This window comes from Acipenser ruthenus, chromosome 6 (assembly GCF_902713425.1).
Source record: "Acipenser ruthenus chromosome 6, fAciRut3.2 maternal haplotype, whole genome shotgun sequence".
In the NCBI taxonomy this organism is placed as follows: Eukaryota; Metazoa; Chordata; class Actinopteri; order Acipenseriformes; family Acipenseridae; genus Acipenser; species Acipenser ruthenus.
In genome coordinates this window covers 29,496,803-29,512,036 of record NC_081194.1, presented here as the reverse complement: position 1 = coordinate 29,512,036, position 15,234 = coordinate 29,496,803, and the positions used below count along the sequence as shown (strand labels likewise).

The following is a 15,234-nucleotide window of genomic DNA, read 5'->3' as shown; positions in this document are numbered from 1 at the left end:
TGCCAGTGAAACCCTACTGTGTGATCTCATAGGAATCTCGGTTCTAAGTGCAGAATGCTGAAATGCAATAACATTCTCTATATTCGAATTACATAGAGACATATGCCCTGTGTTTTTGTTTTAGAAAATATAATTGCTATGAATACTTTGGTTATTTTAGAGAACCTATTTACATAACAAATAAATCAGTCATGTAAGGGACATTACATGGAAGTTTGTGCTAAATACTGATATTGTAGGTTATCTAAGATTTAAAAAAAACAAAACAAACAAAAAAAACACAATCTAGGTACCCTTATAGTTCATGGTATAAATAGTTTAAAGATATTAGGCTGTAACAATACAGATAAAGAAGATCTGTGTGTAGTGTAGCTTTCAGCTGAGGTGGTGATATATTTTTTTCCCCATGTACACAAACCATCTTTGTAGGAATTAATTAATTAGTAGGACTGAGAAGATATTGACTGATGGTTAAAGAAATATAGCCTGGTTTGAAAACATACATGGAAAACAAAATGTAGGTTAAAAAAAAAAGTATGAAACAGATGCTTCTAAAAGGAAATATCTCTGATCTTTAAGCACTCATCTGTTTATTCTGTAAAATAAGATCAATAGAATTCTTCCAACAATAGCAGGAAATCAATTGGAAAATAGCGCATCATTCATGGCCCATATTGTAAATTATAGCTTGTTTGACAGTAATCGGTGGGGCTTCCATGCACTGGGATGTAATTTCTTGTAACACAACTCCAGATAATGCTTGTTGATCCATTTCTAAGGCGTCTTAGTGATCTGTTTTTCTTGTCAGCACTGCCGAGTGCTTGATTTTATGCAAATAGTTTAATCCAGGAAATGGTGGGGAAGTTGTTGTCACTGCTAATAGGATGGAAATAAACTGTCATAAACATGTTGCTACAACTGTTTAAATAGCGTACCTGTAAGTGTAAAAAGTTGTCAGAATGTTAACAATGGAAAGAAAAATTACAGGTATGTTATTTAACAAGTTGTAGCAACACATGGGGATGTGTAATGCTATATTTTTCTGAACCCCGCTACTTACTTCTTGGCCATGTTTCGGTAAGGTTGTGGGTTCATTGACCTCTGATGTTTTTACCCAGTTGCCTTCTACACTTACTCAAGTGTGACAATTCCTTGACTGCTGTGGTTGTTGAGACATCCTTCTGCAGTGGAACACCTTACCCAGGGGTACAAAAGAACTGCTGGCTCATTGAGCTGCATTTACATGAGGGTCATGATACAAAACTCTATCGTTCTGCTCAGCTGCCTTAGCTTGGGATAGGTGTGGGTGTAAGCAAGCCTGTATAAACAAAAATACTGGCAATGATGCTGTAACAGGAGTGTTCTGTTACGTGTAGACATTTCTTCTCATCTCTGTCATTTAACAGCTTTCCAGATTATCAAGGAGGGTGATCTTCCTTGCAAAGCAAAACCTTAATATACCACATTTCTAGATTTCAGTTTCTAGGCAGATCTTGGATTCAAACTCATACTAAAGAAACATAATACATTAGGCCACTGGTGTGCACTATTTTATCAATTCCACTTTTTAAGTACAAAATGTAACCGTTACCAAATGGGATATATCTCTTATAGCCCGAATTACCTGAGTGCCATTTTTCTTTCAGCCTTGCGGAGGAAGGAGTGAGCTCTTAAGTCATAACTATGGAGATAAGTGGATATATTCACTTTTTCTGTCTCATTTCATATTTTGAAATAATTTGCTTATTTTAAGCGTATCATTCTTTCTTAGCCTTAGGTTCCTATTAAGTCCCCTCTGTGGCCTTGATTGCTGTGCGAAGCCGACGACACTCGCCGCCTCTTTCCCGAGATTTAGCGGTCGGCATGGGTACCCTAAAACCCGGGTAAATCCCAGGTTTTAAATTACCCAATGCTGCCCGGGCCTATTTTTACTACCCAGGTTTCGATTTATTAATTTGAGAATTTAAAGAGAATGTAGAAAATATGAATAGTGCAGTTGTAAGCGCGGGTCTCTGGCCGGCATAATAAAGACAACGTTAAAACAAGCTTTTGCTTTAAGCCTTTTCTTAACTGACAGGATATCAAGGTTTTACAGAAAACAATAACACACAGCGAGCGGCAAGTACACCTCAATAATAATAACTGTGGCGACTATTCTCAGGAACTAAATCAGAAAGAAAACAACATAACAAAAGGGCTCTACAGTGCTACTAATTTTAATTTAGGCGCATGTGTGCCACTAGAAATTCCTAAAGGTTTTCTATAAAAAAATTAACGTGTTTTTTTTGTTGTTGTTTAAAGTATAAAACATTAAAAAAAAAAAACACAATAGCACAATCGTAATGTACTCTGGGAATGTAGTTTCTTGGTGTCCACTGTTCACTGTTAAAAACTACAAATCCCATACCCTGCCAATTTCACTGATTTATCAGTGCGATGGCTATTCATTTCCAGACAGTTTGAAAACTTGTCAAACTAAGATGAGGAAAATAACAAATTATTTTCATGTGGTTGGAGAAGTTTCAAAAGAAAACCACGATGAACAAAATTCAGATATGTCGGCGTCTTTACAAATGTTTTTATTTATTATTATTATTATTATTATTATTATTATTATTATTATTATTATTATTATTAATTTGATGTTTCCAGTACTGAAAAAGGTTACACAAGTCTACAGATCTGAAGGGACTAAATGTGTGTGTACTATATAGTAATTAAATATGTATCATGCACATGATACAGTCTGTACCAGAGCTTGTACCCTGGTCGGTACCAGAGCCTGTACCAGTGACCTGGTCGGTACCAGAGCCAATATCAGCCAGTACCAGTACCGTCTCAGTCCCCAGGGATCAGGCACCATTGCCTGACCCACAACCAGCGCAGGAGGACACCTTGTCCCTTGCTGCATCCGAGGATAACGGAATCAGATGAGCCTAAACGCTCTATATTTGATAGGGTTCCCACTGCTGTGTGTCAGCGCCCTGCCCCCCCGGTTCTCCCGGATGTTTTGCACGTGCAATTGTCCAGCAACTGCCCCGGCTGTCTCTAGGTCACTGGACAGTTTGTATAATGTGCACGATGCAGATAAACTGGGCCTTGCCTGTTGAAGCTTCAATTGCCTCTGTGGTGCAGATGCCAAATCTGTCCTTGCTGCAAAGGGACGTTTCATGTCCCAATAAGTAATGCCGCATCACTGAGATGATGCTGAAAAAGGCCTAAGTGGCATTTTGCACGCGTCTTGGTAGCTACAGTAGCATACTGGTGGCTTACCAGTCCATGCTGCTACAATCTCTGTCCTCTGTCCCCTGACTATAGACCCAGTTAGATGAACTGAGCCTGGTCAATAACCACCTGCTCCAGTTATCTAAGTACAATGGTCAGATATCGGGCAGGAATGTGGCTGCATTGGTGGCGGCAAGAAGGCAGCTCTAGCTTGCTCAGGCTTGAGTATCTGACAAGGACAAAGCGTTGTTACTGGATGCACCTGTAACTTCGGGGCATATGTTTCAGCCAGCCACGGATGAGATACTAAAACACTTTCACCAAACATGGGAGTCTTCCAAGAAGATGGCATGCCTCCCCCCCAATCTGAAGCCTCCAGCCTGTAAGCCAGCAAAGAATTAGCAAAACAAGTACCCTCAGCCCCAGAAGCAGATTCAGGCTCCTGCAACCCGTGCTAGAACTAATACCCAGAACTGTTTACACGGTGCAGAGGTGGCGGCCCTACTGCAGAAACGGGCAATTACAATTTTTCACCCACAGCGAGAGAGAAAGATTTTATTCCAGGTACTTCCTGGTGCCGAAACGGGATGTCGGCCTCAGACCGATCCTTGACCTCAGGCAGCTCAATCTGTACTTGAGAGTATGAAGGTTCAGTATGCAGCAGCTTTTGCAGTCCGTAAGGTCAGACGACTAGTTCGCTAGAGTGGACCTCAAAAACGGTTACTTTCACATCCCTATAAGATCCAGCCACAGGAAGTACTTGCGGTTCACCTTTAAAGGCACCGCGTACGAGTTCTCTGTGCTGCCGTTCAGCCTCTATCTAGCTCATGGATGCTATAATGGGACCTCTGAGACTAAAAGGCATCAGAGTGATCAATTACCTGTACGTCTGGCTGATATGTGCCTAAAAGCATTTCAAGCAATCATTTATTTGTTTCGGGTCCAAGTTCCACTTACATGCCCGGACTGCAGACATTGTCAGGATTGCATACGATCTAGCTAACTTGTTCCCACCAGAAAAGGTCACTGGTCCCTCCACAAGAGGCCTTGCAACCTATTGGGCTTTATTCCAGGGTGCATCTGCCACACACATTTGCAGCACTGCAGTATGGGCCACGACTCATACTTTTACCAACTGAATGTCATAGATCAGCAGAACCCTGGTTTTAAGACCAGAGTGTTAAGAGCAGCCACGCATTCTGCTCTTTAACACATTTTTATTATGTTCCACTTTAAGTCCTGGGGCAGTTAGCCATGCACCCCTTTGTGCTTCTGGTGTTAAATGCTGAGGTTACTCAGTGTAACCTTGCAGCATATACACCACATGAGGATTCTCTCTCACTGTCTACAGGTAACCAGGGACCAAGGCAGATAGGTAAGTTCCTGCTTCAAGTGATTTTAAACTAACTACATTTGGTAACATTGTAAGGTGGTGTTTGAATTAGCTGAGTTAGTGTGTGATTTAGTACCAGGTGAGTGGTTAAATTGATTAGAAGTTGATTTGCTATTTGATTGGTTTCCACACAGTTTAGTTGGTTCTTTTGCCACACAGCTGTAACATTAATCAAGCAGCCTATTTCGGCGCTAGCAAGAAGCGCCAGCAAACCGAAGAGCCTCAACAAAAGAGCCAGGAGTCTAGCTATGGGAGTCTATAGGTAACCAGCGTCTCAGGCAAGATAGTTTAGTTGGTTCTTTTGCAGCTGTAACATTAATCAAGCAGCCTATTTCGGCGCCAGCAAACCGAAGAGCCTCAACAAAAGAGCTGGGAGTCTAGCTGTGGGAGTCCAGCAAGGGGAGGCCTGCGCCGAGACGCTGTTCGAATAGATCCGAACCTAACAGCACTCCGGACGAAGCCATCTAATAGTCAGGTCTGTACCCTCCACCCCACTGCTTCTACTGTGCCTTTTGTCTTGCCTGTCCTGCTATGACTGTTTCTCACATCCCTGTTCTGTCCTCTCGTCCTCGTCCTCTGCCTTCTCTCCGCTGCTGCTCCTCCAACCCCTCTAACCTCATCCCTCTGCCTCTCCCCCCCTCCCACACACTCTCTGGTGCACTCTGGAACTGTCACTCTTCTGCTAACAAAGCTGATTTCATCTCTGCCTTTGCCTCCCACCTCTCTCTCGATTTCCTTGCTCTCACTGAAACCTGGCTGTCCCCTGATAACGCTATAACTCCTTCTGCCCTGTCCTCTCTACGTCCTGTCCCATACCCCGCGTCTCACTGGACGGGGAGGTGGGACTGGTCTTCTCCTCGCTCCCTCCTTACTCTTTTCTGTCCCCTCTGATCTCTCCTCACTCTCTGTTAATACCTTTGAATTTCATGCAGTCCAACTAACCTCTCCCTTTCAACTCCTCGCTCACTTTCTGGATGAACTCGACTATCTACTCTCCTCCCTCCCCTTTCTGTCTACCCCAGCTGTCCTGTTAGGTGACTTCAACATCCATCTCTCCAACCCCAGTTACTCTGCTGGATTCCTCCCTCTCCTTCACTCCTTCAACTTCTGTCTCTCTCCGTCCCCTCCTACCCACAAAGCTGGCCGTCAACTGGACCTCACCTTCTCCAGGGCCTGCTGCCCCTCCACCCTCTCTGTCAACCCCCTGGACCTCTCTGATCACTATTTCATTTCTTTTTCTCTGTCTCTCCCCCCTCTCCCTGCTCCTCCTACCCCCACTGTCACCTCTCGCAGTAACCTCCGCTCTCTCTCCCCCTCTGTCCTTGCCTCCACTGCTCTCTCTCTCACCTCCCTCCTATCGACTCCTTTTCACAACTCTCCGTAGACTCTGCTACCTCCACCCTCTTCTCCTCCTTCACCTCCTCCCTCGACTCCCTCTGTCCCCTCACCTCCCGACCTGCTCGCCCCTCCCCTCCCCATCCCTGGCTCTCCTCTGCACTCTGCTCAGCAAGAATCACACTGCGATCTGCTGAAAAGAAATGGAAGAGAACCACACTCCCTGCTGCCCTAGACCTTTACCGCACTCTCCTCTCCTCCTTCTCCTCTACTCTCTCCTCTGCTAAATGTACTTATTTCCAATCTGTAATCCAAGCCTCCACTAACAACCCACGTAAACTATTCTCTACCTTCTCCTCCCTCCTAAACCTTCCCCCCCTCCTCCTCCCTCCTCTTTCTCCCCTGATGACTTTGCCTCCTTCTTCTCTTCTAAAATCTCAGATATCCGCAAACTCTTTAACACCTCTCCCTCCCCCGCACCTCTCCTGCTCCAACCCCTACACCCACTGCATCCCCTACTAACTCACCCTCCTTCTCCACCTTCTTGCCCCTCTCAGACTCTGACCTCTCCTCCCTGCTCCAGGGTCACAAACCCACCACGTGTGCCCTGGACCCCCTCCCCACTCACCTCTTTCAAGCTGCTGCTCCTGCTCTACTTCCCTTCACCTCCTCCCTTCTCAACACCTCTCTACTTTCTGGTCTCTTTCCCTCTGCCTTCAAAAAAGCCTCTATTACTCCCCTCCTCAAAGAACCTACCCTCGACCCCACCTCCCTCCAGAGCTACCGTCCTGTCTCCCTCCTACCCTTCCTCTCCAAAACCCTCGCGCGGACTGTACACCGCTAGCTCTCTGCTTTCCTGTCCAACCACTCTCTGCTCGACCCTCTCCAATCTGGCTTCCGCTCTGCTCACTCCACTGAAACTGCCCTCCTGTCTGTCACCAACTCACTTAAGTCTGCCCGAGCTGCCTCTCTCTCCTCTGTCCTAATTCTCCTCGACCTCTCTGCTGCCTTTGACACTGTTGATCACTCTATTCTACCATCATCTCTCGCTGACCTGGGGATCTCTGGCACTGCTCTGGCCTGGTTCTCCTCCTACCTCTCCAACCGCACTTACCAGGTAACCTGGCGTGGAGCAACCTCCACACCTCACCCTCTCTTAACAGGAGTCCCCCAAGGGTCAGTCTTGGGTCCTCTCCTGTTCTCTCTCTACACCCGCTCCCTGGGCCCCCTCATCGTATCCTATGGTTTCTCATACCATTTCTATGCTGATGATGCTCAGATTTTCCTCTCCTTCCCCACCTCTGACTCCACCATCTCCTCCCGTATCTCTACCTGTCTGTCTGCTATTTCCTCCTGGATGCACTTGCATCACCTCAAACTCAACCTCTCTAAATCTGACCTCCTTTTCTTTCCCTCCTCCTCCCCCTCCTCTGATCTCTCTATCTCTACCACACTCTCTCCCTCTTCCTCCGCTAAGAACTTCGGAGTCACCCTGGACCCCTGCCTCTCTTATTCCCAGCACATCTCCACTCTGGCACACACTTGCCGATTTCTTCCTGAGCAACATCCGAAGAATCCAACCCTTCCTCACCAACTACGCCACCCAGCTCCTGGTCCAGGCCTTGGTACTCTCCCGCCTAGACTACTGTAACTCCCTCCTGGCTGGCCTCCCTACGTCCGCCACCCGTCCGCTCCAGCTCATCCAGAACTCCGCTGCCCGCCTGGTGTTCTCTCTGCCTCGCTTCTCCCATGCAACTCCACTACTCCGCTCACTCCACTGGCTACCGATCACAGCTCGCATCCAGACTGCACCCAGCTACCTCCAGACCCTCATCTCTCCCTACACCCCCACTCCGACCTCTCCGCTCCGCCTGCACTAGAAGACCGGCTCTACCTCCTCTACGCTCCCCTGCCTCCAGAGCCCGCTCCTTCTCCACCCTCACTCCGCAGTGGTGGAATGACCTACCTACAGATGTCAGGACCGCCCAGTCCCTGACCACATTCCGGCGCCTCCTTAAGACTCACCTCTTCAGACAGCACCTGTAGAACTCCTCTGTTTTTCCCCTGGGACACTATCACCCTTCCTTAATTGCGCTTTATTTGCTCTTATCTGCCCCCTATTTTACTGCATTTAATCCTGTACTTCAGAGTACTGTAATCTGCCAAGTGCTTAATCTGTAGTATTTTGTAGTTAATCGTTTCTTGATGTAACTATCACTGTCACTGTTATCTGCTGTAGTATTGAATTGTATTTTGTCACACTTGTACTTGCTTGAACCAAAGTCATTGTATTTATCTTGCTCTTATTGTATTACTTGTACTGTAACACTTGAAATGTATTTGCTTACGATTGTAAGTCGCCCTGGATAAGGGCGTCTGCTAAGAAATGAATAATAATAATAATAACTATATGCCATGGACCCTTATCGGTCCTCGGCCAGAATGCTAAAGGCAGTTTATCTTTCTTTTAGCACATCTGCCGGTGCTGCAAGTCCTTCACTTGCGTCAGCTTGGGTATTGTATCCCATTCAGTAATGGTTACATTTTGTACTTGAAATGTTTCCCTCAAATAGAAATGTAACCATTATCCTTCAAGGTCGCTGCATTTACGCCAACGCAGCAGGCCTGAACAGAACATGGCGCTGAGCCTTATGCGTCTCCTGGGGGCGGAGACTACGTCTGACTCATATCGGGCACTTAAAGGAGCAGCTTTGATATAAGTGCTCAGGTAATTCAGGCTATAAGAGATATATCACTGACTCGAGTCGAGTCACTGACTCAAGTCATTAAAACTCTGGCAGAACCAAGAGTGGAACAAATCAGCTTGCAGCGGGAAAATTCAGGCAATAGAGTCCCCTGCTTCCCCAGTGGTCTTACCAGAGACTGGCACCACTTTCTCAGTCATTACATTTTTAAAGTAGGGCCAGTCTCGACCCAGAATTACCAGATACGGTAACTTGTCTGAGACAGCCACGTTTACGCAGCTTGTCTGACTTCCGACAGTCAAATATATTTTAATTGTGGGATATGTTTTGGTTTCTCCATGGATACAGGAGATAACCACAGTTCCCAAGACACTCCCGCCAAAAGAGCAGTTCTAATCAAAGTCGGTCTGTATCCTAATGTGTGGGTACTCATATTACCTCAACGATACAAGGTCCCTCCCAACCATTACCCCGAGACTTACCTGCCTCCGGTGTTGAAAAGAAGGAGGCCACGTCACATTCCATTGCTGCGGGACAGTTCTGCACGACATGACCGGCCTCATGGCACCAGTAGCAGACCGGGGTGAAGGGCGCCAACGGAGCCTGTGTGTCCGGCTGCACTAAGCCCTGTTCTAACCCAGCTGGGGATGACCTCTGTGTTTGTCTGTTGGGCTTCGGCAGGGTGCAGGTCCAGGGGTGATGGGTGCCCTTCGGTGAGTGGTCTTCGGGAGGAGGAGGAGCCAGCATTACAGCCAGCATTGCTGCTGCCGGAGTACCCCGCACCCCTGCCAGCTGCATGTGCAGAGGGGCCAGCGTTGCTGCTGTCAGAATTCCTGGAGTGCCCTGCACCGCTGCCAGCGTGGCCACAGCTAGAGTGCCCTGCGCCACTGCCAGTGTTGCTGCTGCCGGCGTTGCTGCTGCCAGTGTTCCCACTGCAGGAGGGCCTCACACCGCTGCCAGTGCTGACACTGCCAGCATTGCCAAGACTGGAATGTTCCCCACCTCTGGCAGCATTTCCACTGCCAGCGTTGCCAGGACTGGAGTGTTCCCACCACTGTCAGCATTGCTGCTGACATCGTTGCCACTGGGGGCCCAAGGGTTGCTGCTGCCAGAAAAGGGAGGAAAAGAGAGGGGGGAGGAGGTGAAGAGACTGCCTCCACCTGTCTGGACCTGTTGCTCGACCTGTTGCCAGAGTTGTTCGCCTGGTCACCTACTGCTCTCCCCCGAAACCCCAGAGGTCACTGCGCTGTCAGCTGATGGCACTGGGGTTCCCCCTGCCTCCTGCTTGGTTCCCCTTCCATTCTCTCACCTCGGCCTGCTGGTGCAACAGTCCGGGCACCAGCCTGTGCTCCAGTTGTCTTTGGCACGTTGTTTGGGTCCCCTGTTGCCAGGTCTCGTCCCTTCAAGGAGGCGCCGGAAGGTGAACTGACCAGCCCTCCATCCCGCCCACAAAAATCCATATGAAGAAAGATGGACATGAGGGGAGGGGGTTGGTGTTTTAAGGGGGGAGGTGGTCGGTGCCCAGGTGTGGGTGTGTATGGGGAATATTGGGTTGGCAGGGATGGGGTTAAATTCCTCTTTGCAAAAACATTTGGGAATTATTAATTTGTTTGATTAGTGATGATTAATTAGGCACCAGTCACAGGGTATATAAGGGGTGTTAATGGTGTTGGGTAGAATTAATGTTGGTGCTAATGAAGGTGAAGGTACATGTTGGTGTGCTGTGTATTGATATATTGGTGTATCGTTGGTGTTTAGGGGAGTTTATAATGCCGTGTTTCAGTGGAAGCAGCAGGTCGGCCTGAAACTATGCGTAATTGTTTTTGTTCAACAGTTTATTTTGGCCACCGTGCCGGGTTGTTTGTTCCCGTGTTTTGTTTATTGTTGTTTTATTTATTATTAAGTGTGCAATAGCGCTTAAACTTCTGTGTCAGAGTCTTCCTTCCTGGTCATAACAGCCTTGCCAGTGACGCTGTCCTGGGGATTGTTTTTACCCCTTCAGATCAGGTATTTTTTGTCAATAAATTGATCTTTCTCTACGAATATCTTGATAGTTCTCAGGATCCCATTATTAAATATAGTACAAAGCGTTAATTATTAAATTAATGTTTTCTAGCAGGCTATTGATGCACTTTGTTTAGTGAGGGTTCTATAATAATTCATTTGACAGGCATGACAACTGAAAAGGTGAATCCATCATGATATATGCTTCTTAAAGTGGTTTAAATCAGCTGTGGAGCTTGTTTTGTTTTACGATGATAACCCATGTCTGCGGTAATTACTGCAGGAGTTCTACTTTCATCAAAATGTACAGAACTGTTTCTGTGTTTACAGCCACAGATTAATAGCACTGACTGATAGCGATTTTATGTGACGGCAATCTGTGTTTATAACATTCTTGATAAAATAACATAATGCTGAAATGAGGTTGGAATTATAACACTTAACCCATAAAAAGGGGTATGTGATGGAAGAAAAAAAAAAAAAAAGATTTTAAATACCATATTAATCTTGCATGGCATACCATTTAGAAACTGTTTATGATCAAACATTGCTGGCTCTTTATAAGGCTATCATTGTTTAAGTCATCTGTCATGCATGCTATAGACAAACATGGCAATTGAACCAGCCATCTAAAGCCTTGCAAAGGGATTAACAACACAAGCTAATATAACACTCAGGTTTCCTTAAGACGTATTACTACTGTGTAGGGTGTACTGTCCAACTATAAATTTGATAGGATCCTGGGTCCAAACGACCCCAATGTTGTTAGAAGGTAAAGTCACTCGCACAGCCTGGCCTCTCACATAATTTGAAGTTGATGTTTAGTTCTGTTAACAACATCTCTTCATTTGTCACTGCACTCAGTATACATTTAATTACAAAACCAGTCTGATTTGTTGTATTGTGTCAGGGTGACAAATGTTTCCTTCACAATGCAAACAGTGTTCCACATTGGCTCAGGCACTTTATATGATGGCAAGTTTGTTCCAGTACAGATCTTTGCTGTCTGTCAAAAGCAATATCAGACTTTCTTATTGCCTCAGACACTGGCCATTCTGACTGTCAGGTAAACAAGGGGCGAGCCAGCACATCAGGAACATCCACAATGGTGGCTACAGATACAAATGTGGAGTCATCTAACGGTGTGTTTTTGTTTCCTGTAGGTCTGGGCGTTTACACTCCACACTGGTTTGTTCTCACTGCATGCACCATCATTGGCTGCACCAATAGTTCCCAGGTCACCTTGTTCACAGCACAGCTGCCACCAACTCATGTTGACAGCCCCATTCCTACTGTTCTCGACTCAAGAAGCATATATGTGCAGTAAGTACATTCAAGTTTTTGCTTAAGCTCACTCGTCTATATATAAAAAAAAATCTCCAGAGAGTTCAGTCAGTAACTCAGAAGAGATAGGGGTTATGACAGAAAATTTAATTTATTGTGATTAAATGCATCAAAGTGATTAGTTTTGTGGGGCTGTGAACCTTTTATCATCTGCTTGGATTTTCTTCAAGTTAAAATACATATACACCCTCATTAAAGCATTGTCCTTGGGACGCCATGATGTTTTTTTTTTTTTTGTGTTGCATAACATGTCATGCGTTATGAAGGTGAATTTACTCACCTTTTATTAGACAGTGTTCTATCAAAGAGTCTAGTAATGAGGCTGTGGGCATATGTTCAGAACCAACACTCATTTGGATTGAAAAAATACATACTCAAATCTTTCTGTGCCCATTACCTTCTAGTTTAGTCACAGTAGTATTTTTGTACAGGATGCTGTTTAATCAGTGGTTCTCAATCCTGGTTCTCGGGGACACTGCCCTGTGTCCTGGTTTTCATTCCAACTGAGCTCTCAGTTACTTAACTAAGCCCTTAATTGAACTAATAATTTGCTTAATTAGACTTTTTTAATTGTTCTAAAAAGTTGCAGATTTCAAGTTAGTTATAAACTGAAATATCCAACTGTATAATAGCAGAAAACAATTAAAAAGGCCTAATTAAACTAATTATTAGTTCAATTAAGGGTTTAGTTAAGTAATTGAGAGCTCAGTTGGAATGAAAACCAGAAGACACAGGGCAGTGTCCCCGAGGACCAGGATTGAGAACCACTGGTTTACGTGATGTCAGTTGTCACTTAAAATCTGGATTATTTTATTGGCCTTATTTCATTATTTTATTTGCATAAAACATATACATAATACCAAAATGAAGTGTGATCCTTTGACAGTGTAAAACCCACTTCCAAGATCAATCAGTTTATTTCATTTGTTTAGATTGAACATGTAAAATACAATTTGAACAGGATGTATCAGACTAGAACTAACATTCCATTGAAGTTGTTGATTCACCTTTTTTTACTCTGTAACAATCACATTGAAAGTGCTTTTGTACTTTCAATGTGCCATACGGCTGTCCAGTGAAAGCAAGGCACATTATGAATAAAATATCATGAAATGTACATGTACAATTGAGGTCTTTATTACCTTCAGATTACTGTAACATGTTATTTCCTGCTGAACAGTGAGCATCAGGCATTTTGTGGTGTTGGTCAAATGCATTATTCCCATGTACCTCCCTTTGCCCTGAATTGCTGCATTTACTTAGTCCTCCTTACTGAATTCTCGATCCTCCAGTCCAGGCATTTGTCAGGTAGCTTTGGTGGAATGTAATCAGCTGAGATGAAGAATGGGCATTGCCATTGTACTGTGTACAGTGGTTCCCTTTCAAGTAGGAAATGTAACCATTACCGTATGGGTATTTACCTCCTAAAGACCATGTGAACAGGCTGGCTGGTGGTGATGTCAGGCCAGGAAGTAGACAGACAGGATTGGTGGGTGAATGCACTGTTGCCGGTTTATTATAAATGGTTTAAACAAACAAAACACTTTACAAAACAAAAGGCACATTGGCTAAAAGAAACAGACAAACAAGCAAACACTGACAAACACTATAGCAAGTAACGGGCTGGTGTAGGGTGTAGAACCAGCATGCGTAGCAATTTTAATTTGTTTTTCATTCTCCTCCTCTCTCCCGTTCTCCACTCTGAACACCCAACCCCGACCTGAGTGATTTGTGCATCTATATATACAGCTGTGCCGGGATTCAATTAGTAATTAATCATTCACTTAATCATTCCAGCACGTGAACTAATTTGTGCAATCCCTGTGCCCACATACTAATCCACATTTTATCTGCACGTGAAGTGATTGTGCAATCCCTGTGACTAAATACAACTGATACATTTGAAATCACCCATGCTACATAGCCCACGTTATACCCCGTGCACCAATACATACACACCAACAATAACACACCACCTAAAACATAAATCACAAAAATACGCACAGGGGCGGGGCACCTCACCACATATCTTCCCCCTTGTGCACAGCACACAAGGCCACCTCCCCCTTAAAAGCCCAAAAGTCTTGGTCAAGGTCCTGGGCCAGGAACGGAGGTATCACTGGGCCCACAGGTGGCAATATTGTCAGTGTCAGTGCTGTCCACGGAAATGCTCCACCAGCTGGGGCATTCCTGGCAGCGGAAATGCTGGCTCTTCCAGCATAGGTGGTTGTGGCAGTGGACCTGATGACGGTGGCAATGCTGGCAGCTGCAATGCGGACAGCGGGAAGGCTGACTCCTCCAGCATAGGTGGTCCTGGCAGCGGAAATGCTAACAGTGGTGTGGCATACTCTGCCAGAGGCCACAGCAAATCCCCGGTGGTCAGCAGCAAACGACCCCCAGGTAGTGACGAACAGGCCTCCCCAGGCGATGGGGAACAGGCATCCCCGGGCGATGGTGTTGATGCTGGCAGCGCGGGACACTTCAGCAGTGGTAGTGGTCTCCTCACCTCTCCCCCCCTTCTCTGTAGCCGGTGGCTCTCTTCTCTTGGGCTCCGGCCCCAGAATTTCCGGCAGCGCAAATGCTGCTGCTGGATTCAACAAAGCCCCGGGTGATGACGAGCAAGCATCCCCGGGCGGTGATTTGCAGGCATCCCCAAGCGACGGCGAACAAGCATCTCCAGGCGACAGCGAACATGCATCCCCAGGCGACAGCGAGCAGGCCATCCCAGGCGACCACGGGGGAGGCCTGCTCGCCGTTGCAATGAAAATGCAAATTGTGGTATGTTTGCCCTGCACATCTTAGTACACCTACCCCAATATGTGATATTTTAACTAATCACTGTAATAGTTTTTACAAATTACTCATTTTGTGTGCTTTACAGCCTACTGCTTGTTATGTCGCTCTGCGGCTTTGTGCCCCATGTAAAGCCAGTGGCTAGAGTCGCTCTTTCCCAGGGATCCAGTAACATAACTCGGCTGACTTTGTGCTCTCCCCACAGGCTGCATAGCTCCAGCTGGAGCTTATTTTAATTGTTGTTTTTGTTTTTTAGAACCATACATGGCGTTTTATATTATTTATGTAATAAGATAACATATAATATAATACAGAAACAATGAGAAAAACAAAGTCATTGAAGACTACTGCATTTCTGTTTGGTGACATAATTGAAAATACAAAAATAAATGTATAGGCTAAATCATCTTATTAGCATTACCTACAAGTGTACAG

At 45.6% G+C, this 15,234-nt stretch overlaps 1 protein-coding gene across 1 annotated transcript in view; it reads left to right on the top strand.

Annotated features, from left to right (window-relative positions):
* The window catches only part of ush2a (Usher syndrome 2A (autosomal recessive, mild)), a 387,586-nt gene that overhangs the window by 160,958 nt on the left and 211,394 nt on the right, over positions 1–15,234 (top strand). The window contains exon 32 of the mRNA XM_034017082.3: positions 11,826–11,985. Within this exon, the coding sequence (XP_033872973.3) occupies positions 11,826–11,985 (160 nt within the window). The remainder of the gene's footprint in view (positions 1–11,825; positions 11,986–15,234) is intronic.